Genomic DNA, 25,547 nt, shown 5'->3' on the forward strand with positions numbered 1-25,547 from the left:
CTTTCAAATGACCTGATTTAAAATATGGCTGACTGCTTCCTACTCTTTGTTTATAATTAATTAGATGAAATTAATTTGAGAAATGCCTTTGTTACTACAGTTGAAGTATATATGAATGTGAATATATGTTGCTAGAAGACAGGCTCAGCCGAATCCTGGTCCCCTTGTGCCACCCAGCTTTAAGATGACAGTGTTAGGATGGGAATGTCAATGATTGTCTGACTCGTGGTGGACTGGCAGCCTGTCCAGGGTGTACCCCACCCACACTTAATTACAACTAGGATAGCCCTGACTTGGATAAGCATTAAGAAGATGTTTCAGAAGAGAGGATATTATAGTAAACTAAGAGGAAATAATAAAAAGCATCTAATTCATTTCAAATAAGATAAAAATTCATTCAAAACTATAACAGCTCTGCTTTGAAGCAGCAGGGTTAATGATGAACTTTTATCAGTGTAAGTGTTTTGCCATGAACTGTTTCTAGAAAAGAAAAGTTCAGAATGACACAAGCAATGAGTAAGACCAGGGCAGTGAGGTCATAGGCACATTTTAAGCTTCCTCAAAGGCAGCAATGGTGTGATCCACCTCTGTCCTTAAACCCAGCCCATCTGTTTAAATGACACATTATGCAATTCATGAAAGATAAGCTTGTTCTCCCAATCAAACGTACCTGCCATAAATTGATTTCACAATGTAAAAAAGGTTGTAGTCCTGAAAAGAAAAAAAACATACAAGACAAGCGTGTGTTCATTTCAGATAATGCTGTTGGCATTGAGGTGTGGCTGTCACAAAAAAAAAGAGCTCTTCTCTGGCTGTGTAGTATTTACACAGCGTGCGTTCCTCACATACTTCTACGTTATGGTTCTGTAAACATGTAGAAAGCAGTTTAATCAGCCGCACCCACAGCACCTGTGAGCAGCAGCGGGGACTGTTCATCCAGAGATCTTATCTGTAATCATTCGTCACTGACCTGTGACCAGATTTCAGTCTCTTTATCATGAATATATACATTCATTGGGTGGAGCACCAGCTGCGCTGTGATAACTGGGACCCGCATCCTCTTTTAACCTTAATGAGAAAGACTGCAATGTTAAATTAGCAAAATCAGTGATATCTCCATATCTTTATGTAGTGTACATGAAGCACACTTGATTCCTTTAGTTTGTTCCTAATATTTCTGCTGCACAAAATTTCTTTACCTGTGACTTATTTTAAATAGAAGCCTGTAGTTGTGAACCTAACATGTGCTTGCCTAAAGATAGATATTGGATAACACTTTGTTTTGTACATTTTATGGATAACTGGATGTTCTCAGGAAGTAGCCAAACATGTGCAAACTGCTAAGGTGTAAACGCAGAGTGGGATACACAGCTCAAGACTGCCTTTTTCCATCTTGACACTGCAGAGATTCCTAACATATGAAATAATAGATTTTGCTGCTGATAGTTAAGTGGAGCACTGCCTGGAAAAGCTTGCCCAGTAGTCAGTAGTAGTTACTCTGCTCATACTGTAGTAAAACTTAACTTTAACTAGACAAATCACTTTGCTATTCGATTCTCTACCAGCAGATGGAGACATTGCTTCATCTCAGCCTACTAGCAGCTCCACAGGTATTCAAAATTTAACATTAATGCATTTATGCAAACCAAAACTCATGTTTTAGGAACACTATCAGTAAGTTGTGGTAGGATGCAACCCTTTTAACCATTTCACCGTCACCTGGCACTACCATCCCTGCAAAACAAATACTATTTCAGCTACTAGATTAAGCAAGGTGATTTTGCCTCTGATCAATCTGACGCCTCTGATTGTCGTTAGGTCAAATGCTGGTTTAAGGGATTATTGTACCTGATTGCACACTTCGCTTGAATTCTTGCAGGACCCTGACACCTGCTGGACATTGAGAGTCATACTAATACCGCTAATGACTCAGCAACATTCATGTTGTAGAAAAGGAGACACAAAACTGTCTTTTTGGGAGTTTATTTGAAAGATCATGCAGTGCACTTTCAAGAAAGGAACTTAACATCACTTTCAATGATACACGTGAAAACTGATACATTTGTATTTACCTAGTACAAAAAAATTTAACTAAACAGGAATGTAACAAATTAAATAGCATTAGGAAAAATGTGTGCAACATCACTAGTGCTGCACTGCAGATCTTAAAAAGGTTTGACAGAGGTTGGAGTTGTTGTAACCCTGTTGTGTAAATACAAAAAAAAAAAAAAAAAAAATCTGGATCAAGTATACAACTCAGACAAAAAGCAATAAATTACTTCTTTCAAGTGTACGACAAGTTTACTGTGAGAACTGAGGAGGCATGGGGTACGGCACCAGTGACGGTGGAGGATGCTGCTGTTGCTGCGGCGGTGGCGGAGCCTGTCCCTGGGGGAAGGGGAATGGGGGATGACTCACACCATTCGGCGCAACAGCCTTACCAGCACCAAACTGCTGGCCCTGGAAGTTGTTCTGGCCTACGAATGACCCAGTCTGGTTACTACTAAAGTTTGACTGTCCGTTACCATTGTAGCTTCCTCCATTGAAGCCATTGCCGTTGTTGCCCCCATAGCCTCCATTCTGAGAACTCACGCCATAAGACTTAGCTGGTCCATTATCAAAGCCTCTGTTGTCCCTGTCCCTAAAATTGCCAAAATCGCGCCTTCCTGAGGAATACCTATCTCGATGATTATCTCGATAGTCACCACCTCTGCCTCCCCTTGAACGACCTAAAAAGAGATGCGGCAACATTAGAAAAGCGATACAGGAACACGTTTTAGTGAAAGCAATTTAAACTCCTAGTTGATGCAAAGATCAAGTCGTGATGAAGAAATTAATCTTAAAAAGAAAGGAGGAGCAGGTTAAAGAGACTCATCACCATTTTTGTATCTCACCAATTAGATTTACCTCCTCTGTCTTCTGCCATTTGGAGGAGCTTTGGGTTGATAGCCTGGTTGGCCTCTCGAAGCACAGAGACGAGGTCGCCGGCTTGCCTCATGTTGTTTGGTGTGAAGAAGGTATAGGCTGTGCCTGTCTTTTGGCTACGAGCCGTTCTGCCAATGCGGTGGATATAGTCCTCGGAGTTGTTGGGGTAGTCAAAGTTGATGACAAATTTGACGTCTTCAACATCTGTAATGTTGCAGTGTGGCATAAAAAGAGGACAGCACACAAAATGTGCACCGGCGCCACCACAACAACCGGATCAAAAACAAAAGAGGGCAAGTTAGTATGGTCATGACGGTGGGATTGCTGGTTAACCCACAAAGGCTGCAAATTGACTGGCATTAGACACTTAATCCTCGGGGAGACTACGGTGGGAAGAGAGAAACGATGCACACTCCGTTAGCTCCTAATCCAGTGAGAAAATAAAAACCTTCCCTGCTAAGCAACTGCCAAACCACACAAAAAAGAATGGATCAGCAGCCTTACCATTCTTGGAGTATGCATTCACTAGTCCATTCCCATTGCAGAACACGCCCCTCATATTGTCAAGTGACCTCATGTCGCTACACAGTAGGGCTGCTATGCACACTACTGCCTCCGAGTGTGCTTGAACTAGCTTTTACCGAGGTCCCTTTGTTACGCACACATGAGACCTTTGTTTTAAAGCTCACATGTGCGTCTCTTGGCAAGAAACTGTAGCTCTGAACCCATTTGCAGGATGTCTACAAGTGCACCCCTTCTCAGCTTTTCCAGACCCACTGTTCACTTGATCACAATGTCTCTCGTTGGCAGGTCTCGACATGACTTTGAAACGCAGGCGAGGGAGGAGTGTGAGCTTGGATTTTGTCCAAGTTTGTCCAACTAGCATGTCCCACTGTCACCAAAAGGGCCAGTAGCCATGTCTTTACAGAGGTGAAGGTATGACCGATCTGACAGACTGCTCTTCAGACAGAAGTTTAGGAAACTGCAACATTAAGCCACCCATGCTTTTAAAAGTCTAATAAGGAAGCACCTTCTAATATGACTAATGACTTGCCATGCCCAAACAAATGCAAGACAATCAGAGGCTGTGTTGGTGGGCTTCGAGCTGGGAGAGTTAGAGCCTGGGTGTGTGAAGCAGTCCAAACCATTGCCAGAGAACAGATGAGCATATGGGGAGTCCTTCAACTTCCCCCTCTTTTAGGCAGGCCAGAGCGTTATTCTGCACTTGGGCCTGGTCACCTCTGTACATCTGCACAACTGGGAGACCCGTGCCTCGCCAGTCGGGACACCTCCAAGAATCCTCCTTCCCCCTCTGGATACCTGGGCTTGTCATGCCAAGGCCCTGCCACATAGACTGCTCCTTAAGGCCAGGGGAGAAACTCAGAAAGAAGCAGAAAAGTTAAAGAAAGCAAATACACTCTCTTTTTAGAGGTACAATATAGGTAGTAAACACATCATGGAGGATACTGACCTAAACCCCTGGATGCAACATCTGTGGCAATGAGAATTGGCGCCTTCCCATATTTGAACTCTAGAAAAGAGAAACCAAACGCTGTAAGACTCAACCATGATGTGCACTTTTTATTCTGAATCTCAGTTTAACCAGTGGTTTAAATTTACCATTGAGCACCCAGTCTCTCTCCTGCTGGCTTTTATCTCCATGGATTCCCATAGCAGGCCATCTAAAAGTAAACAAGGGCTCAAATTTAGTGGTGTTACTACATCTCAGCAAAAGCAGTACTTTAAAGCAGAAGTTTAGTTTTAACACTTACCCGTCCCTTCTCATCCTCCTGGTAAGGTCATCACACCGCCTCTTAGTCTCTACAAAGATTATGGTCTTGTTCTCCTTTTCACTCATTATTTCCTCAAGCAGACGAATGAGCCTACAAGAAATCAGACACTCCGTAAGTAAAACTGAGGAACACATCCTGTCGCCTTACAGTTGGCACTTTACTACAGAACAGTTACTCACTTGTTCTCCTTCTCGCCATCATTGCACACATCCACTATCTGCAGGATGTTATGGTTTGCACTGAGCTGCAGTGCCCCAATATTGATCTGAACATATTCCTTCAAGAAATCTTCAGCCAGCTGGCGAACTTCTTTGGGCCAAGTGGCACTCCACATCAGAGTCTGCCGGTCAGGCTGCAAATATATAAATAAAAATTGCAACACATTACATGTCTAGCAGGGAATCACTTTATTCCAACAAGCCTACTTGGAAAGCAAAAAATATATATATGCAGAAACGTACTCTGATTTGGTCAACGATTTTCCGAATCTGTGGCTCAAAGCCCATGTCCAGCATTCTGTCAGCCTCATCAAGCACAAGGTACGTGCATCTACGGAGGTTGGTCTTTCCTGCCTCCAGGAAGTCAATGAGTCTGCCTGGAGTGGCAATGCAGATCTCCACACCTTTAAAGGTAATAATGAGAAGTTAACATCTTAACTATACAGGGCAAGCACTTGACCCCCCCCCCCAAAAAAAACCCCACTAAAAATAAGCAAGAGTACCTCTTTCCAGGTCACGAATCTGGGGTCCTTTAGGCGCACCACCATAGATGCAGGTGGACTTTAGACGAGATGCTCTGCCATATTCAGCGGCCACCTGTTGCACCTGTTGTGCCAGCTCTCTGGTCGGGGCAAGCACTAAACACTGTTAGAGGAAGATAATAGCTTTTTACAAACAGCTCAGGGAGGCTACACAACTTCAACACTGAGAAAGAAAACATGAAAACCCCTACTCAAGCCAGTACTGAAGCTAATACACACATAAGTAAAAGCATTTCGTTACTTACAATTGGACCATCTCCACGTTCCAAGAAAGGCTGGTGGTTGATGTGAACGATTGCAGGCAGCAGATACTGCAAGTCCAAACAGTTTCATAGGTAAGGAAAGTATTAAGGAAATATTAAATCATCTGGTCAGCTCAGATGATTAAAGCTGCAATTTGTTTAAAGACAAAAAAAAATACTGAACTTACAGCAAGAGTTTTGCCAGAACCAGTCTGAGCAATGCCAACCATATCCATGCCACTAAGAGCCAGAGGCCAGCCCTGAGCCTGGATGGGTGTAGGTTCAGTCCAGTTCTGTTTGTTGATGACATCCATCACATATGCTAAGAAGAAAGAAATCAAATGTTAATTGAAATAATTTAACCTGTTTGCAATACCATTTCACTGAGTTGTTTTCAAACTTACAGGGAAAGCTTGCTTCATGAAACTTCATGATAGGATTTGGGCAATCCCTCCCCTTCACTGTAATTGTTTTGGATCTCCTGTACTGTTCAACCTCTGGCTGCAAAGAGTGAGGGAAAATAAGATCAGTGGTCACAACCAATTGCATAACTTCTAACACGTGCAAGGCAGAGCACATGTCGGGAGGCGTTACAAAACCTGTCATACGTACATGAGACCTCCGGGCAACGTCTGGATGCTGCTGATAGAAGTTTTTCTCAAACTTGGGGAGCTCGTCCAGGTTCCAGTGTTTCTTCCGCAGCCGGTCACCGGGATTGCCAAACTTTCCTCCACCACCACCACCGCCACGGCTTCCACCGAAACGAGGGGGCCCACCGCCATAACTGAAATTAATAAAGTAGTTTTTGTGTAAGTTTTTTTTTTTTTTTACCGAGTCTCCCTACAGTTATTATTAAAAATACGACTTGCGCTGTCACTTTAGACACACTATTATAATATAGAAAACTTCTTATTAACTGCGTCATTCTCTGAAATTACATAGCTGCTATATACTTTCCAGCCAGCAGAGGAACAAAGAGGGGGCGAAAAAGCCGGCATTTTGTATCCGCATTCACGCTACCACATGGCGAAAAGCCGACTAGCCAGCTGTGTTAGCATTACTAACACCACTCGCGCTGACCACAAACATTTCTCAGAAAAGGCTAGATTTAATCACAAAGGTGGGAAAAGCGAGGAAGCGTGGCCAAGCGATTCCGATCACCAACATTTTGAATTAGCTCCCTGCTTCCTTCCGAATTTGCTAACGTATCCTGAAGCTAACGAAAACCCGGTGTGCCAGGGCACGAGGCCAAACTAGGCCTTGAGCCAAAGACAACGACAGCGGGCTTCGCTCACCGGCCTAGGCCTTGGGTTTGAAATATACCGGTCAAAAGCCAGTTTTTCCAAGGCGAGACACTTTCTGTTAATTCAGATAAATTCTGCCTGTTTTTTCATCGCCAAAAACTACAATATTGAGCTGAGTGGTTCTTTTTTTCGACTATGAAAGCCTTTGGACATTTTTTACTAGACGGTGATTAAAAAAAACAAAGTCTAAATATATCAAATAATGTACTTACCCTCTATCTCTATCCCTATCTCTGCCACGATCTCTGTCGGAATATCCAGGCATTTTGTATACAAACCGTATAAATTAAAAGGAAAAAGATAAATACAATGGACTTGGCCTGCCGACTGAAAAATTCCGACCGGCACTGACGCTGAAATACCGGTATCGCAAAAACGGGGTCCGGTTTTTATAACAAGAGGAAGTTCCACCCACCCGGGATGTATTCATCCGCCATACGGGGTTTGACTTTTAATGCTCAAAATGTGAATAAAACACACAATAACACACAACAAAGAAGTAAACTCACCATAACTTTTAAGCTATAAGCTGTCTTTGCATTCCGAGAGTTTTACTAAATCTATTTTAGAAGCTAAGCTTGGCAAAATAGAAGAAACGTCAGCAAGGCTTCAGAAATAATAACTCAAAGAAATGTTTTTCGTGTTTTATTCCTGAATAACATGCTTATAAAAATCTCTCTTAAATCTGAAAGCACAAGTCAGAAAAGGAAAAAACTCAGGATCGCTTTGACCTCGGTTACTGAAGCATATACTGGCGGAAGAATATGTACGAGACAGAAAAGCGGTCACGCGGCTTGCTTGAACTTCCGACTTATTACTGTAAGTGACGTCATTAGAGGTTTCACCACATAAACTTTTTTTGTTTGTTTGATCGTATGTTGTATACAGTCAGCCAGACCCCGCGCAGCACGTGTAAACTTGTGTTTTACATATACTCGAACGAATAACTAGAAAATATTGTGATATAATAATAATAGTATTGTAATAATCAGAGAAAATATTTAAAGAGTAGGGAAAAGCGTTTTTTCCCGACAAGAAAGTATCCCATAGCAACAAAAGAATACAGAGCATTATCCGGATAACCGTTAACAAAGAGAGACTAAACAAATCTGTGTCTCTGATTAGGGAGCTGTAACTTTGTAGGACCCAAACTCTTCCACGACATGCATTTTTAATTTCTCTTTGATATTTGGTCACATTGGGGCGCAATGAATGTAAAAACAAAGAATTACCTGATTTTTTTTTTTACCTTATTTTTGTTTTTAAGAAAAATAAGAGCCACATATGAGGATATTTGTTTAAAATTTTGATAGAACAGTAGCAGTATAATGTCCTCGTAAGTGGATATCGGGCCCATGTAGAGCGAAATTGAGTATTTTAGTCTACATAACCCAAAATGTGATGTCCAGGTCCTAAGAGGTTAAAGAAAATTTGTATTAACTGTCAGTGAACGTATCAAAAACACGCATGACTGAAGCCCAAACATTGTTTGTTTACATTTGTCAGCTTTGACATATTATTGACTGTTTATGTCAATAAATTGTTTGGGGCAATATTCGACTTAACCGGCTAGTTAAGATAAGTGAGCCATAATCCAGTTCTCCATTACCAGTGTTGTCAACATTTTGAACCCAAACCCACATAGACACGAAAAGTCTAATGTTCTTTTTCCTTCTTTACATTTATTTGCAATTCCCAAGATCAAAACCATTCAATGGGCCGAAATTGATAAGGCCACATCTTGTTAGTGTCTAGGGTGCCATTATAAATCAGCACTTAGGTCTGGGCTTTGACACAGGCCATTTTTCAGGAATAAATCTTATTTCTCTCCCCAAGCCAGGAAACACTTGATCTCTGCGACTTTCCCTCCACAAACCTTTATTTGGATTACAGTGATCTGCTCTTTATGAATTCACCAGGCCAGTAACTAAAGAAGCTGGATACTGTCTGACAGGGTTTTATTTTTAATTACTGGTTGTGGAAATCATGTACATCACTGTCCTCTACATGCTGCTGCTAAAAGGCCATCTCTGCATACCCGCTGACTTTCCCATTGGTTGTTTTTTACATCTACAAATCTTTGTTTAGACTGGTTCCTTCCTATCTGTATGTCTAAATGTGTAAAAGCCACAACCAGTGTGAACTACATTCTCCCTTTATTACACAAGTATTTTTTCCCAGAGTGAGAACAGCTCAGCTCAGTTTCCTGTACTAATCTACAGGAGGAGTTGAAACCCCCCCTCCCCAGCCAAGTACCAGCCATTTAATCTGGAGTGGTCTCAGTGGGTGGTCACAGCCTTATCCCATTCACACGTAAAGACTTTGCACACCCACATGAGCCATTCTTATATTAGATGGTGCTAATGATGCAGTCAAACTGAAATAAAGAGACCCTTTAGGATCAATACTACCTGAAGTACCCTCCACCCCACCCCAATACTAATCATAATCAAAACACTCTTCTTGAAGAAACCACAGGACATCTGTTTGTACAAGGCCTTACATTGTTAGACAAAGGCAAGTTTAATTAGAACTAATTACACACAAAAATAAAATACTCTTACAAAATGATAGTGTTAACATACATCAAATTGCATCAGTCAGCTATGAGAGATATAGTCCTGCTAGTGGATCATGCTATAAAAAAAAAGAAGAAAAAAAAAAAGCGGCATCTCTCAACTTATTGAATAAAAACTGTAGTTCAATGGAGAGGCAGCTGTGGGGCGTTGCCGAGCGACGTAGTGTAGAGAGACAATTGGGCAAATCAGCCTGTGCACTGGACTTAAAGGTGAATGAGTATCTGGCACGGAGATCACCGAAGAAGAGGCAACCTCCATCTGTTCGTGTGCAATTCCTCTACTCGGTTCAAGAAAAAGAAAAAAAAAAGTCTTCCTCTGCTTAAGTTAAAAGATAAATTACAGTTGGTTTGATCCACATATATACGAATGATATTTTTTAATTACTGTACAAAAAGCACCATCTGAGGACACTTTTCACTTTGCGAGCGCTCGGTCTAAATGTATTTCTTTTCAAGCGTATGCAAACGTTAAGAACAGTCCACGGTCGTAGAGATTGCTAGACAGGCAGCATCTTTTAAAAACATTCAAGAGTTTCATTTTCAAAAATTGTAGAAAACACCCCCCCCCCCCCCCCCCCCCCCCCGTCTGGATTAAAACGTAGCGAAAGCAGGCTAAAAAACAAAAACACAGGACTCGTCTCATTTTAGTTCACGTTCAAACAAACGATGGAGACATGCAACAGTGAGTGTGCGTTTATGCTTTTCTGTGGGCACACTGAAAATATGACTTTTTAAACACCTTAAAGAGGACCTATCATGGGATTCTACTAGAGTAGTTTTGCATGATTTCACAGCTCAGAATGATCCTGGGCCCAGTGCACCCGCCTCAGTCCAATCCACCATCTGAAACAAGCCAGCTTTACTTTAATAGGTGGGCGGGGCTGTGTGTCTCAACATCCTCTCCTTAGTGACTCACACAGAGGCAGGAGTGTTAAAAAAAGAAGCATAAAACATAACAGCATTTAGAGCAGTGAGACGTCTGAGGTTTGGGCTTACAAGGATTACTCTGTGACCTCTACATTTGAAACTTTACCCACTGTAACAGCAGATATATGACACAAAAGAAGGAAAAACACAATAGGTCCCCTTTAACATTCAGGAAATCGAGAGAAATAGAATTAATTTCAAATCAAACCAACATCCCAAACTACTTTTGACATATCCTGAGAACGTGGCTAAGTAGAGCTCTTGGTGTCCACAAACAGGTAATGAGTGAGAGTAGTGTATTGTGCACTTTAAGCAGTAGTATGTCAGTGAGCGAGGATGCCGATACAAGACAAGTGTTAATGCTATTTAGCACCACGTGGCTACAAGGTAGTAGAGGTTTTTCTTTTTTCTTCTTCTTTTTAAAAAACAAAAAAACAATAGCAATATGGAGCCAGCGCAAAGAAGACACCAACAGAGTTTGGACAGCTTTAGAAATGAATGGCAGGCATTGTGACATTAATATAGCCCAGCTACAAATGACTGTTTAAATAAAAATTCAAAAAAGGGGGTGGGGGCTCACATCACCACGTCTGTCGCTCCAGGATGAAAATCAGTAGAATTTAAAGGGTCAGCTCAATATTTGCAAAGATCCATTCATTCAGAACAGGTATGGCACTGAGAAGACATCGCGTGTGTGTCAAAGACCTTGTTTGTTTTGCCCTTTCTGACAAACGTCTCCTCGTACAGTGCGAGGGGTCACGGCGAGAGATAAACCACAGCATTCTTTAGTGAGATTGAGTCAAGCTTAATTTTTGTTTTTCACAATTTGTCTTCTATAATTTAAACAGCAACACTTAACAAAGATTTTATTTTTCTGAAACAATGGAAAGGGGTTTCTGAAATATAACAGCAATAAATTATATATATTATATAGATTTTTTTTTTTTTAGTGTTTCTTTCTCAATTTTCCCTGTTATATAAAAATAACACATTTCAAGCCATTCATCCATTTACTCTTTTTTTCTGAACACGGACAGTTGTCAAAACTGGTGAAAACAGGCTTTCTGGGTTAGCAGACACAGGAGCGCTGGTCCCCCGCTGCTGTCTTTGGAGAAGGTTGTAAACCGTCGATTGTAATTCAGTCTCGAGTCCTGCCCTTCTCATCCACGCACATCCCCAGTTTTCCCATCCTTGGCGTTAGAGATAACCCCAGCGTGATCGCCGCGAGGCACCACACAGCCCGAGTCACGCACTCTCGGCGTCCAAATTTAGTGTTTCCAAGTAGTTGTGCTGTAACCACTTGTGACCTTGTGCTCTAGCAAACAACAGTCTGGTTTAAAGTGGCCATTGTTTCAGAGCGGACTGACCTTGTTTTCTGCTTGGCAAGATCGACAATTGCTACATGGAATATGTTTGTTTTTTTTAAATGCTAAAATGAACTTAGAAAAAGGGAAGAGCCAGCAAATTTTGCCAGTTCAACAAGTTAGTAAATAGTTTGAGTTATTAGCAGCTGAAGAGATCCTTTTCAAAGATAAAAATAAGATATTAAGGAGGGCTAGGGGGGGGGGGGGGGTGTCTTTAAAAAAATACCCAGAGTCAGGTGACATTTTGAGGTCTTCTTTGCCCACCCTCCCCCTTAGCTTGTCCTCTGGGAAGTTCGAGCACCCCTTTGTGAAGCATCCATCAATGAACCCCAGTTGGAATGGACGGGTGCTCATCGTGGCCGAACCACATTGCTTCTGGTCGTCGGTGAGCTCCGCCAGCGTCGGAGACTCACTCTACAGCGAAGCCGCACGTCTCCTCGATGGCAGTGAGCAACTTGTCGTACAGCTTGTCGTAGCTCTCATAGGGAGGAATGTCAATCCGGTTGAAGCTGGAAGACAGAGGGTGAGACGGAGTTTAGGATCGTGGGTCAACGCTGGAGCAACGAGTCTTAAAGCGAGAGGACTAAAACTATTATAATGTCAACAGTTTGCTCACCAGGTGTGGGCTTTGGGCAGGTTGTTTGTGCTGGCATCAATCTGGTGAATGGTGAAGAGTCGCGGGCCAGCAGCACCTGTATACAACAGCAATAAAAAGGATATTTACATACCTGCATTGTACTGTGTAGAACTGAGGACCACATAAACAGAACAAACATGGAAATGTAGTCTATAATTTAAAAAAACCCCAAAAAAAACCAACAGTTTTTACAATTTGTAACCAGCTTGAATTCAATATTTGGTACGACCTCATTTATTCTTCAACATAGTCTAAACTCTCTTAGGCAGCTTTCTTGTCATTTCTTTAAGTAGACTTCAGGAATCGTTCTCCAGGCTTCCTAAAGGACATTCAAAGCTCTTCTTTGGATGTTTCCTTTGTTCTGTTCTCTGCTTCAGTAACATTGAGGCCAATGCATGACTAATTGTGCTCCATTGTGTGATTGTGTATCCAGGTTTGCTTTTACTGCACTGGCTGTGTGTTTGGGATCATTGTTGTGCTGAAAAATTAAGCTGTGGCCAATCAGATGTTTTCTAGATAAGTTTGTATTTTGGATCAAAATCTGAGGGTGCTCTTCTGTGTTCATAATTAGTTTTAATAAGATCTCCAACACTATTAGCTGAAATACAGCCTCAAACGATGACAGAGCCTCCATAATGGTTTACAGATGGGTGTAGAGACTCACTGCTGTACCTCTCTCCTGATCTCCTCCATATATACTGACAATGATTTGAACCAAATGTGGATTCATCACTCCATCAGACCTGTTTACTCTCATTTAGTTCTTGTGTAATTCAGCATATCTCAGCCTTTTCTCCTTCTTTTCCTTCCTTAAGAATGTAAGAATGAGAGTTGTCTTTTGGCGTCTGCAGATATTTTACTCAAGACAGGACGATCACGTTATGTAAGGCAGCGGTCCCCAACCTTTTTTGCGCCACGGTTTATACTCGACAATATTTTCATGGACCGGCCTTTAAGGTGTCGCGGATAAATACAACAAAATAAAACTAGTACCGGTACCGAAAAAAAGAAAATGTATTCGTAACACACGTGAAAAGACCAAGGAAAATCGAGTAAACGACAAAAACGATAATAAAATAACGCTGAAAACCGATAAAAACCCTGAAAACTATACATTTCACACCTGAGCCTACCGGTACCGGTCCGAGGCCCGGGGGTTGGGGCCGCTGATGTAAGGTGTTGTCTGCATGTGGATCGCTGTGTACTGCTCATGCCAGGGTGATGTGTCTGTGCACAGATCTGTCTGCTAGGACGGACTAACTGAATCACCGCACAGGCTCAGGGTGCATATCAAGTCGCAGAAATCCAGACAAAGACAGGCAAACACTCCAACGCGCACCTGTGTTTCATGTTTTCATCCTGAATGGGATTACCTTGGAGAGCCTTAAAACCTTGGAGGGGGACCCTGGAGGAACCGGTGACAAACTGCAGCAGCCGGGCTCGGCGTTCCTCATCGAAAGACTCCACAGCTTTCCAGAACCATTTAACGATGTTGCTGTCTGGAGTGCAGTGCTTGAGTCGTGTGTTGGACTTCCAGTCGTTGATGTCGATTTTACCCAAGCCGCACACAATCAACTACAGAGAGAGAGAGAGAGAGAGAGAGTCCTCAATTAGAGTGAACAGACTCACAAGCTAAGCTGAGCAACATAACATCCTCACACAAATAAGGAGATGTTAAGCTACCTCTAGCTCCTTCTCATCAAAAGCCTTGAGAAGGTGTTGGGGGATGACCTCGTTGAAGCCCTTCTGCAGGGCCAAAAACTGGGCTTCTATGCCTCGCAGGAAACGCCAGTTTACATAAAGCCGCACGTACTCCTTCTTTGTGTCCTGGGTGACGGAGATGCTTTTCCCATTGGGCTTGAGCTCATGCTGGATGATCTCTCCATAAGCATTATGCTCTACACAGAAGGTGTGGTCCAGCACACCTGTGATGTCATTATCCCTGGAGGAAGATAAACCTTTAAATTACTTTTGAAGAGTCAAAACAGGCTTAAAAAAAGGCATCATTAGTAATGTAATATTTTAAATAAGTGGTAATCAGCAGGTAGACTGCTAAGCCAGAGTAATGACCTGACATCATGTCACATTACATAATTTCTTTAGAGATTATTAAAGTATTCTGACTCTGATGAGTCTGAAAATATGTGATTAACAGACCACTGATGTAAAAACTGGTTTTAAACCATAGGGGGCGCTGTCATCAAAGTTAGAAGAAGTAAACACAGTTATACCCCCCCACCCCACCCCTTTGCATAACACGTATTGACATAATGGGAATAAAATTGTGAGTGATGTGTTGTAATGATCCAGATATCACAACAAAAAATGAAAAGAAAAGGAACGCTGCTCTGACTTGTACGTACAGGATCCAGACAAGACTGTTGTGCAGGTCAGGATCAACAGACTCCATGTCATCCAGGGTGATGGGTTTACCCAGCAGCTGTTTGTAGAAGGGTAAAGTAAAGCCCCCATCGATGTAGTGGCCGTGGAACACTGCCATTCCCATGATACGGCCCACGAAGTGAAAGTATGACAAGTGCTCCTGAAGGCAGACAAAACAAACTTCAGTTTCCAAATGAATAGATGGCGGCGAGTTATCTGCAGACGTGAATGTTCACAGTGTATTTTGGACTCTTCCCCCAGACTGTGCTCAACATAAACACACACCTCTCTGACAGGAGGAATGTACAGTAATATGAAGCTGCTTCTACATGGCAGAAGCAGTAAATAACGAAGGTGAACCTACATCTCAACCACACTACGCAGAGGCTGCTTCTCCACTCACGCAAACATGAAAGTGCTAATTAATGTTAAATGACACCAGCTTAAACATAGCGCAATGACGCCGTGTAAGGTAAGACAAAACGGCAAGAAGTCGCTGATGGCAGCTGCACAGCAAACTGTTATGAAGGAGGAGGGCCTTGGTGTGACAGTGGCGACATCTAAAGGAACCAAGCAAGAGAAAAAAATATTAGGAGACGAAAAGAAAGAAGGAGAGGAAAGAAGGAAGAAGAAAGGAAAGAATGAAAAAGACTAAAAAGAAAGGAGGAAGAAGAAGAAAGAAGAAGAAGGCAGAAGGGGAAGGAAGGAAGAAGAAATAAGAAGAAAATAGAGGAAATAAGAAAGATGTTTATGTGTGTTTATTTACTTATTTATTTAAGAAAAAGAAAATCCCATCTTTTTCGTGGACACTTGGTTCTAAAAGCACATTTCCAACATGGCTGCAGGTTATATGTGCAACTCACAGGATTGACCGCAGAGTCGGGGTTAATCTGCAGAGTGTAGATGTCATCACGGGAGTACTGGAACAGGCCGTAGTACGGGTTCAGCATCTCATGTGACAGCAGATAGAGCCACTCCCTGCACGAGGGTACAACAAGGATGGAAGAACAGAATAGAAACCAGTTACACTCTCTGCACTGTAATCCCAGACCTACACAGGAAAAGCACCTAACAACAAAACAGACGGGTAACAGGAGGCAGATGCCGTATTCACAGTTGGTCAAACTCTGTCAGTTTCAGGTACGCTGCTCATCTTTACCTCGCCACTCCTCCATAGTCGAGCCCTTCTTCACCTCTAAACTTCACCATCAGCCTTTTCCACAAATCCTTTGGCCTCATCTTCATCACCTGCCGATAGGATTCCTGCAACGCAGACACAAACATGTCAGGAACAGTGTCGACTTAGCTAGATGCTGATGTTAGAGTCACTGAGAAGACTCGCGTAATGCTGCTCCTGGCCGCTGTCAAAAATCGCGCGTGGCCAGTTCCCCCGTTACCTTCTGGTCATGAAACACACATACAAGAACACAGCCCTGACCGCTGATCCTACACCTGCAGCTTTTGTGGCCCTTGAAATGAAAGGCAATGCCTCAGAAGCCATGTTGAGGTCTTTTACGCTAATATGGCAGTGCATTTTTTTGGTTTTTTAGCAGTTGCTTCCAAGGATTTAGGACGACCTAAATCAGCGTTCCTCCCACGTGCGACCGGCTCACAGTGTCGTGTGTGTGCGGGGGTTCATTTAAAGTGGATTAGGGGCAGTTATAATAAACACAGCCGTAAGACTATAATAACACCGCCTCTTCCAGAGCCAGGTTCCGCCGTGCCCTCCAGACGGAGCAGACAGCTGAAGGGTGCTGGGGAAGAAATGGGAATGTCTTATCTGCGCCGAAAAAGCACACACGGAGACAGCTCTGACAGTCCACCGCCTAACACTCGCCTGTTCACTCATAATTTAATGCTTCAGCTGGTCTGGAGAAACTATGCAGTTATGTCTCGCTCAACCTCAAGATGTCCTCTGCCCCGCCCCCCCCCCCTCCACCCTCTCTCTCGCTCACATTGAGATCAGCCAACAAAAATGTCTTCGTTCAGATTAACAGACGTGGCTGTTCCAGCACATTCCAGTGCATATTTTATGAGGGTCATGCAGTCTGTTGCAGGTGTTGTTGTTCTGGTGAAGGCCCTGCACGTCATAAGACACGGGAGGAAAAAAGCAAAGAAGGAGAAAAAACCCCAAAAAAACCCTCCCCCGCTGAGAAAATGTACTTCATCTCGAACAAGAGGGTCTGCTTTAGATTTTGAACAGACTGCCTTCACACATCATAGATAACTGTGTGCGTGCGTGCAGGTGTGTGTGTGAGAGAGAAATCGCTCTTACAGCCAAACTGCTATGGGCAACGACCTTTATGGGAGTACACACGGAGAACAGGGGAGAAAAATACCTATAAATAACGTGTGCAATTACAAGCTGCTCAGCGGGTACAAAAGTAATTGTGGTAGTTGCTCAACTTACAAGGCATGTAATTTTGTAGCATTATGGAGAAATTGAGGGCATTGATTGTTTTGTGTTTTTGGGGAGGTTTTTTTTTTGCCAAATGTCAATATGTTGGCTGGAGTTTTAGGTTAAAGGATCAGGTGGTTGTGCAACGGAGCGCATTTATTATTTCCACAATCTCATTTCAAATGTTTCGCACATGCTCTGGCTCTCAAGTGAATACTCTCCTGGTTTAAATCACGTACCAGTTTCTGAACATGCGAGCTTTAGTTGTAACGAGGACTTTTCCTTTCCCTACTCACCTCAAAGATCTCCTCGCGGGACACCTCAATGCGACAGTGGCCGGCCTGAGGCTGCTGCTGAGACAGTTCCTGGCGAAGGATCTTGAGCTTCTGAACAAGATCTCGCTTGTACTTGGGCACCGTGAGGCACTCGGCCTCCTCGGGGAGCTGACCGGGGGACACCAGAGCCTGCTGGGCCTGATCCTTCAACTGGTTCTGACGACTGCGGGGGAAAGATCACACGGAAAGGCAGAGGAAAATGAGAACGGGCCAAAAGAAGGAGACAGAAAGACACACATCGCTTGTGAGAAAAATAAGCAAGCACTAGTGCAAGAATAACAAGAGAAAAGCCAAAAGGCTCAAAAACGCGTACTTTCTTAGTCCTTTGCTGAGTGCAGGGAATGAGGAGTAAACACACTGAGGTCATCTGGGAAGAACATCAAGTCAAACAGCTCCTCACATACACACAGACATACAGTAGGTGGAGGTGGGATTACTGGAGGTAAGACATCACAACGTGCGCACGCATACATTCCCCCACACCTGGCAGAAACCTGATAGTCTCGCACACAGGGATGACTGAATTGAAAACTGTCTTTTTTTTTTCATTTTTTTAAATAAAATACATACTCTGTTGTTTTTGACTCATCACATAAACGTGAGCTAATGTAAGGTCCTCAAGGCCATCCCTCAGAGATGTGCAGGCACATTCTGACAAGTCCAAAAGTTTGTCCCCAACAGTCGGCGAGAGAAAAGCCTACACACGCTGTCATACTGCATACTAGCCTACAAAGTAGAAAAGCAGCAACTACATATTTGGTCAAAAGTAAGTCAAGGCAGGATTTACCGTCTGTTTTGGCATATGGAAAATGTTGTGTGGAAGGGGGAAAAAAAGCATGGATCTATACAGCTAAACACTATACACTGAAGCTACTCCTCAGTCAGGTCTAAAGTCTTACATATCACAACACGAAGATGGTCTTAAAATTAGGCTATGTCCACACTAATACGTTTCTCTCCGTTTTGGCCTCCCATCCACACTGAGACACCGTTTTCGTTCAAGGAAAACGCAGCGTTTTGAAAACGCTCTCGAAAACGCATACATTTAATGCAGTTTTTGCTTCACAGTGCGGACAGCGAACCCGGAGCCTTTTCAAAAAGGATGACACGTTTTAGTCGTGTGACCAATTGAACTAAGATAGCGGAGGGCATTATACAGCAGTTGTTTTGTTTGCTCTCAATTTTGACACTCCTATCAAAGATTAATATCAGTTTGTACATGCTCCAGATAGCTTTTCATCAAATTCTTTAATTCTCACTCGTTTTTGCAACTTTGTACTTTTGTGTTACTTGCATCAACAACTTCACCTCATTGTTAGCCCATTTAAAAAACTCGGTGCTTTTCCTCGACATTTTGCAGCGACGTTTCAAAGAGTCGGAAAGTAAAAAACAGCAGACAGTAATGAGTAATTTCACACATGCACAGTACTGGAACGTAAGCGTTTTCAGCCGTTTCAATGTAGATGCACAACACTGTGAAAACGATAGTTATCCGAGCTAGTGTGGACATGGAGCGTTCTGAGGCTAGTGTGGACGTAGCCTCAGCCAAATACAACCTGGGATGAATAATAAAAGGTCACATATTGTTACGCTGTGTCGTTATTAATACACAAACATTCAGCCGAAATGCAGAAGGAATGTGTAAAAAATTAAGTGCACCCTAATAACAGCACAATGCTGCTGTGCTTGGGATCAGAGTCCTTTTGCACGACCCAATTTCAGCCAAACTTTAGCTGTCAGACGGCCTCATATTTGATTCTAGAATACTTTGATATACAGAGGAGTTCATGGTCGACTCAGTTACATCATCACACCTCCACACCACTGCGTTTGATTTTCACCAAATATTACATATTTGTAATATTACATCCATCCATCTGTCGAATGTAGAATGATGGGTTTTAAAACCAATCTTTCCCAGATTGATGGGCAGCAACATTTGCTTAATTACGATGAGTGCTGGTCTCTTTCCTCCATGGCATTGTGTTAACACACACCTGAAAGCCCCGAACTGACAAAACCTCAGTTTATATGAAGACCCTCACACTTGCTAATCATCAGTTAATCAACTACACTTGATTAGCAGCACCTGGCTGCCATTACTCTCTTAATTCCTATGAAACCAGTGGAAAGGTTGGATTTTGACACACTGCATCTGCATTGGGCGTTGTACATCTGAAGCCGTATTTACCTCATTTTAAGACCAAAGTATTTGAAAATGTTCAAAATTAAAGAGTTCAGGGGAATTTTCTTTATAACTCGCTCTTTAAACTATAAAAGCTTCAAGTTGTGCATTATTAGGAACACGGCCACTTTGATTGACAGGTTGGAGGTGAGTAGGCTGTTCGTTTTCAGTTAAGGCACTGAACTGAATCGTGCGGTTGATGTTTTTTTGAAGCATTTGTAAAGCACTTGTCTGTCAAGAATGATGGCTTGTGGTTAACTGTACCTACAACCTACCTGTGAGTCTGTGTGACAGTTTGGGTATTTTATTTGATGTTACTTAGTATTATGTCTATATGTTTCAGCTCACTAGGTAATAGCTTCACCATCTCATCCAACAGAGGTTGTTCACAAACCACTGGGTGGTCATGTTAATCTTCTTTAGATCTAAATGCCTGCATCAGACTGCTCTACATCAGTATAAAGTAAGCAGAGAATAAAACACTAATGTTTTAATTTAAACACTGCTGCCTTTAAAGTTCTTACTGCCCGATCAATAGCGAGACTGTGATCTTTGTCTGAGGCTAATGATGAACAAGCTCCCGACTCCAGTGTAGAATACAACTTTTGAGTTTGGTTTGGGAAGAACGCCTCAGAGGGGGGTACACAGCACACACACAGTCAAAAGAGCCTCTATGAGGCCTTCACTAAAGGATTATTTACACAGTGGCCTTTTGCACTTCAGTGGCCCGGGGGGGCAGGCATGAGCAGGGTCGTAAACACCAGACTGTGGAGCTGAGCACAGAGGGTGGCTGACACACACACGCACACACACCACAGTCTGCGGGCACAGTATGGCTATGTAGGAAGTAACACTCAAAAGGGATGCCAAGGTTAAAACAATCATGTCCACGCCAACTTTTATCAGGTTTTCAGTGAGGCAAAGAAACACAGGGAGGAGACCTAAAAACGTGTCCAGAGTTCGTTTAGCTCAGCACTACTACCTTAAACTATCCACCCAACAGCTTGCATTCCCCTGCACCACAATGACAACTTCTTGAAAAGGGGACTGAGTTTGGTTTTGGTGACTGCCAGACAGAATCCAGTTAGGCTTTTCAATCACTTCCTGCTATCCCAGAAAGCCACAGGGCCCCGTAGGACACTGAAGACCTCCTTGTGAAGCCCTTTATTTCCTGCAGACTAGACTTAGAGGGAGGGAAGGCAGGAAGGGCCATCTCCTGACAGCCCAAAATACTGTAGACACTCAGATGTTGGGAGGGAAGGAGCGGGAGAGGAGGCACAAGCATCTCTCGCTGCACTTTCACCCATAAATCAAAACGTCCCTGCTCCGTCTCTCTGTCTCTTTCGCTCACAGTCATCGGCCCTACGGCTCTGTTCTCCTTCCAAAAGCTCACCGAGGAGCACGACTCTGGTGCATGTTACCTGAAGACGCTCACTGCAAAGACAAGTTGTTGCAATAAAAGCAATGTTTTCGCTGTGCAACAAATCACAAACGTCTGAGAGGCTAATATCATTTCTCATGCAACTGTACAGACGGGCAATTCTGCAGCCAGGTCTTAAAACCAGACAAGGATTCGGTTACCTATTGGACAGTGACCTTGACCATTCAAGCGGCTGGATTCTGCAGAGGATTGCAACATCACAGAGGAAGTTTAACCAAAACCACACTCTGGATGCTCAGGCAGTGTCTTTAGCAAATAAAAAGAGGGCAATAAACTATAACACTGACAGATGTGTGTGTGTATATATATATATATATATATATATATATATATATATATCTCAAACATTTTTCTGGGGTGACGGGACATTTTTTAAAAATCTGATAGAAGGCAGATGTCTTGAAGGAAATGCATGAAGAATGATGTGTTTTCCAGACTTTTGTCACAAGTTAGAAAGTCATTCCAAAGCTGTGACAGAACGTAAAAAAGCCTATAGATGATCTATTATATAGTAGTTGTAAAGAGAAAGGATTAACATAGATTTATGGAGGTTTTGCATATCTCAGACCAAGGTCCAAGTGTTCTTGAGTAACCAAGACTTAACACACGCACACAAAAAGAGGAACCACACAGCACAAGAACTCCAATAACTGCAGACATTCTTCTATCTTACTTTAAAAACACACACCCACTTATTAACTAATCTTCATATCATAATTTATACACAATCAAAATTCAGTTTTTTCTCCTTTATACATCTGGTCATAATTATGCTTATGACAAATTATTATAAACAAATGTGGCATGCAAAGCAACCAATTTTATTTTTTTTACTTTGTTAGGAGGGCCACAGGGCCCAGCTAATCCAAAAGCCCAAACACGTCCTTTGATCCATCAGAAAAGAGAAGGAGGAGGAAAAAAAAGAAGAAAGAAACCTGATCTCCGTGTCGATGCATTCCATCTCTGCACGGAGCAGGAATGAGGTCAGGCGGAGAAAGCCCACCAAAGCGCCCGTACACTTCTGCAGCTTTTGCAGAGCAAAGGCCTCTGGGTAATTCTATGGCGGCTGCTGATGCTTCTACGCAGTGTGTGTTTGAACAGCTGCGCAGGGGAAGAAATTCTGAGCATATGCATCTCCGCACGCCGACATGCACCGAGCGCGGGCCATTATGGTTCCTTCATTTACTTTGGGCATAGAATTTATGCTTCGCCTGCTGGACGTTGAGACGCTGCTCGGCCGCAGACACGCCAGCCTCGGTTTCCACTTTGCTATTTGATGTCTGGCCAAAGACAGCTTTGTGACGGATAGTGTGCTAAAACGCCTTTACGATCAAAACCCTCTGCATGGACTGAGGAATTTGGAAATTTGAAAAGAAAGAGCGTGCGGGGGAAGTGCCCTGTGTATGTATTTCTGTGGGTGAGTGCTCACAGACGTCTGCTCAGCAGAAGCAGTGCGCTGGGTGTTGAACGTCTGCAGGTGGTGAACACGCAGGATCCCGGGGCAAAAACATTGGCTCAGAGGGAGGCAAACTATACGAATGAAGCCTGGCAACGTCTGCTTGTGTGTGTGTGTGTGTGTGTGTGTGTGTGTGTGTGTGTGTGTGTGTGTGTGTGTGTGTGTGTGTGTGTGTGTGTGTGTGTGTGTGTGTGTGTTCCTGGCACAAAGCCCGACCCTTACCTGACATTCTGACTCTCGATGCCTCCTCGAGAACCATTTGGACTTGGACTGCAGAGACGAAATGGAAAGAAAAATAAATCTTTGCTTTTGCATCGGTCTATTTCACATTTTTCCCTGATTGAAGCGTGCCATGCTTACTTTAGGACTAGATGCAGGTTAGCGGAGAGGCGCGGGTCTGTGAACTGTGTGGTTCGGTTGTTATGATCGACGAAGTACACTCTCCCGGTTGCCGTGTTCCGTATTTCCCATCCCGGAGGTAGAGGACCCAGTTCCTCACAGTTTACATTACTCAGATCTCTGAGATGTACGAAAACAGCAACAAAGAGTTAGAAAGCGCAAATTTAATGTAGGGTAGATATGAAACACGTGAAAGCACTAAGCACTGAAAAGAATTAAAGCAGACAGTGGGATTCTGAATGTCTGAGAAATCACTTTTATTCTGTTTTTCTTCTTCCTCCCATCTAAAACTATTTACAGCTGCCCTTCAGCCTTTCAGCTGGACTCCAGGGAGACCAAGACGTTCAGAAATTGCAGCTACACTGGCGCTAACCTTTCAGTTTTTAAGATTTGAAGCCAAAGTGACCAGAGCCTCACAAGCTGTGGCTCCTGACAGGCTCCTATCTAGACCAATAAAAACATCCTCTATCACTCATAATCTCATTGGATGCAAGACAGAGGAGATCAGTCGTGATTTATTGAGCGAGCGCACTGAAGTCTGTTTCTACACATTTTAGAGATTGTGCATTCTTTCAGAATACGGTAATCAATAAGATGCACATGCCTCAGCGGGTGTTACTCAACAGCCTCTGGTATGACTGAGTGAGACCTGTGTGCTGTTGGCCATGTGGTTCGGGCCTTTCGGTACTCATGCCAGAGGACCGAATTGCTCTCAGAGCACCGTGACATGGGTCTTCTCACAGCATGTTGGGCTCATAATCAGCTCCAGGTTTACGGCTCACTACAAGGCGACCGGGAATAACACGAGCTATGGATTCTGTCAGGGGGACCGTGAAGTATAAGAAAGAAGGATAAGTGATTTTGGTGTCTTCCCCATTCCCCCCAATTAAAATAGCCAATTGTCTACCACAGACAATCTGTGTACAGTGACCTGAAACTTTTGATCCTAGCAGCATATCATGAAAACTGGAGCCAAGCAACAGGTTTGACTACATTTATTCTAGAAGCATTTTTAGCTTTAAACTAGTGTTATGTGTATGAATGTGGACATCCTGTGAAGAATATACCTGGGTACCCTGGGATCGTGCCATGTGCTGACACCTGTCTGAGTGTGGAGGAAGTAAACTTGTCCTTGCTGTGTTGTCCTTTGCTCTGTAGTAAGACAAAAACATACAATTAATCGTTCATTATATGTTAGCTTGAACACTTAGATTAGGCAATTAAACGTGCATCAAATCATCCAGACGAATTTGAAAAAACAGAGTTGAGTTTGTATGCCACTGGGCGACCCCCGTCTGCATTCGAGCGTGATAGACAGATGGAGTTTAAAAAACTGCTCGAGTCAGTGGAGATCCCAAAAGGCAGCCTGAAAGTGGTGGCAGGGAGGGGGTGAGGTGAGAGACAGGGAGATGAACACTGGAGAGACTGGAGGGGGGGGATGTCTGACTCTTTAGTTGGTGAGCTCATTCATCATGGCATGACATATATTTCCATGGAGCTGCTTGCCAAGAGAGAGCTCTTCGCTGGCATCCCTTTGGCTGTGCTAGCCTACTTTAACACGCACGTACACACGACCTTACAAACCCACCACTTAGCCGATGAGCGCGCTGCACGCTCGAGGCGCGGGCAGACATCTCTTGGCTCATGCGGGAAGCAAAAAGCTGCTGACAGGTTTTACGTGAAACCCCGAAGAATTAACAAAGTAAGGGCAGAGTGAGGACGTACTTATATTGCTGGATCTGTCTAGCTCCAAGTGCGGTTTCAGTTTATGGGCCGGTTCAAGCCTAATCTCAAAGAAACAACATTGTAAAGTCAATTCATAGATCCAATTTAAAAATCAATCAATAAATAAATACACCCTCCCCCTGGAAAGTCATCTAAATAGGCCAGATTGGATCTTTTTGGCAGGTCTGTTCTGTCCTGCAGGCTGTACAATGAACCCCCCTCGCTCTAGCGGCTGCTTTAATTAAGCCACAGGATCCTTAGAGCTTTATTCAGACATGCTAAGCAAGTACAGGAGGCTTTCTCACGGTCTTGTTACACTGGCTACATGTGCAAATGAAAGGTCACTCTCTGAATCAGCAGCTTTTGGTGCTATCAGAAAAAAATTGAATGAATTGATGCCTAAACATCATAATCTTTACTTGTTTTCGGTCCAGCCGAGGTTGCTTCTTCTGGCACTCATGTTAACTCGATTAAGAGAAAGAGGTACAGAGATGGGGAGCAAAGGAGGTAGAGGACCAAGCATAGCAATGCTTGGAGCCTCCTAATCTGAGGGGCTGAGGGCAAAGCTGTGATACGCTTCTATGGCTCTGGCTCCCAAATCCTGCAGATGATGTTACTGTGAGGATAAACAAAATTCCCTTGAGCTGTGCAGGGAAACGCAGCCTGTGTGTGTTTGCTTTTATATGAATGCGTTTG

General features: G+C 43.2%; 2 protein-coding genes across 4 annotated transcripts in view; both read right to left on the bottom strand.

Annotated features, from left to right (window-relative positions):
* Positions 1-1,967: 1,967 nt before the first annotated feature.
* On the bottom strand, positions 1,968-7,391 carry ddx5 (DEAD (Asp-Glu-Ala-Asp) box helicase 5). Of its 2 annotated transcripts, none has more exons than XM_085156377.1 (13): positions 7,237-7,391; positions 6,333-6,504; positions 6,125-6,221; positions 5,909-6,042; positions 5,724-5,789; positions 5,440-5,581; positions 5,180-5,340; positions 4,898-5,070; positions 4,698-4,808; positions 4,546-4,607; positions 4,397-4,456; positions 2,908-3,129; positions 1,968-2,729 (listed from the first exon to the last, which is right to left on the bottom strand). In XM_085156377.1, exons 1-13 carry the CDS (start codon positions 7,287-7,289, stop codon positions 2,302-2,304), a joined length of 1,881 nt encoding a protein of 626 aa, XP_085012503.1. In that variant the 5' UTR covers positions 7,290-7,391; the 3' UTR covers positions 1,968-2,301. The 2 variants fall into 2 exon arrangements, with proteins under 2 accessions (XP_085012503.1, XP_085012504.1); XM_085156378.1 differs by having other exon boundaries at positions 2,515-2,729; positions 2,895-3,129.
* A 3,405-nt stretch (positions 7,392-10,796) lies between these two features.
* The window catches only part of smurf2 (SMAD specific E3 ubiquitin protein ligase 2), a 52,127-nt gene continuing 37,376 nt past the window's right edge, over positions 10,797-25,547 (bottom strand). For both annotated transcript variants that reach the window (XM_085156376.1, XM_085156375.1), the window contains 11 exons: positions 24,194-24,278; positions 23,088-23,246; positions 22,950-22,997; positions 17,607-17,808; positions 16,072-16,175; positions 15,776-15,890; positions 14,894-15,072; positions 14,214-14,472; positions 13,904-14,105; positions 12,510-12,585; positions 10,797-12,402 (listed from right to left, as the gene is read on the bottom strand). In XM_085156376.1, the coding sequence (XP_085012502.1) occupies positions 12,303-12,402; positions 12,510-12,585; positions 13,904-14,105; positions 14,214-14,472; positions 14,894-15,072; positions 15,776-15,890; positions 16,072-16,175; positions 17,607-17,808; positions 22,950-22,997; positions 23,088-23,246; positions 24,194-24,278 (1,529 nt within the window). In that variant the 3' untranslated portion in view covers positions 10,797-12,302. The remainder of the gene's footprint in view (positions 12,403-12,509; positions 12,586-13,903; positions 14,106-14,213; positions 14,473-14,893; positions 15,073-15,775; positions 15,891-16,071; positions 16,176-17,606; positions 17,809-22,949; positions 22,998-23,087; positions 23,247-24,193; positions 24,279-25,547) is intronic.

The sequence above is a fragment of the Neolamprologus multifasciatus genome, chromosome 4 (genome assembly GCF_963576455.1).
Source record: "Neolamprologus multifasciatus chromosome 4, fNeoMul1.2, whole genome shotgun sequence".
Classification (NCBI taxonomy): Eukaryota; Metazoa; Chordata; class Actinopteri; order Cichliformes; family Cichlidae; genus Neolamprologus; species Neolamprologus multifasciatus.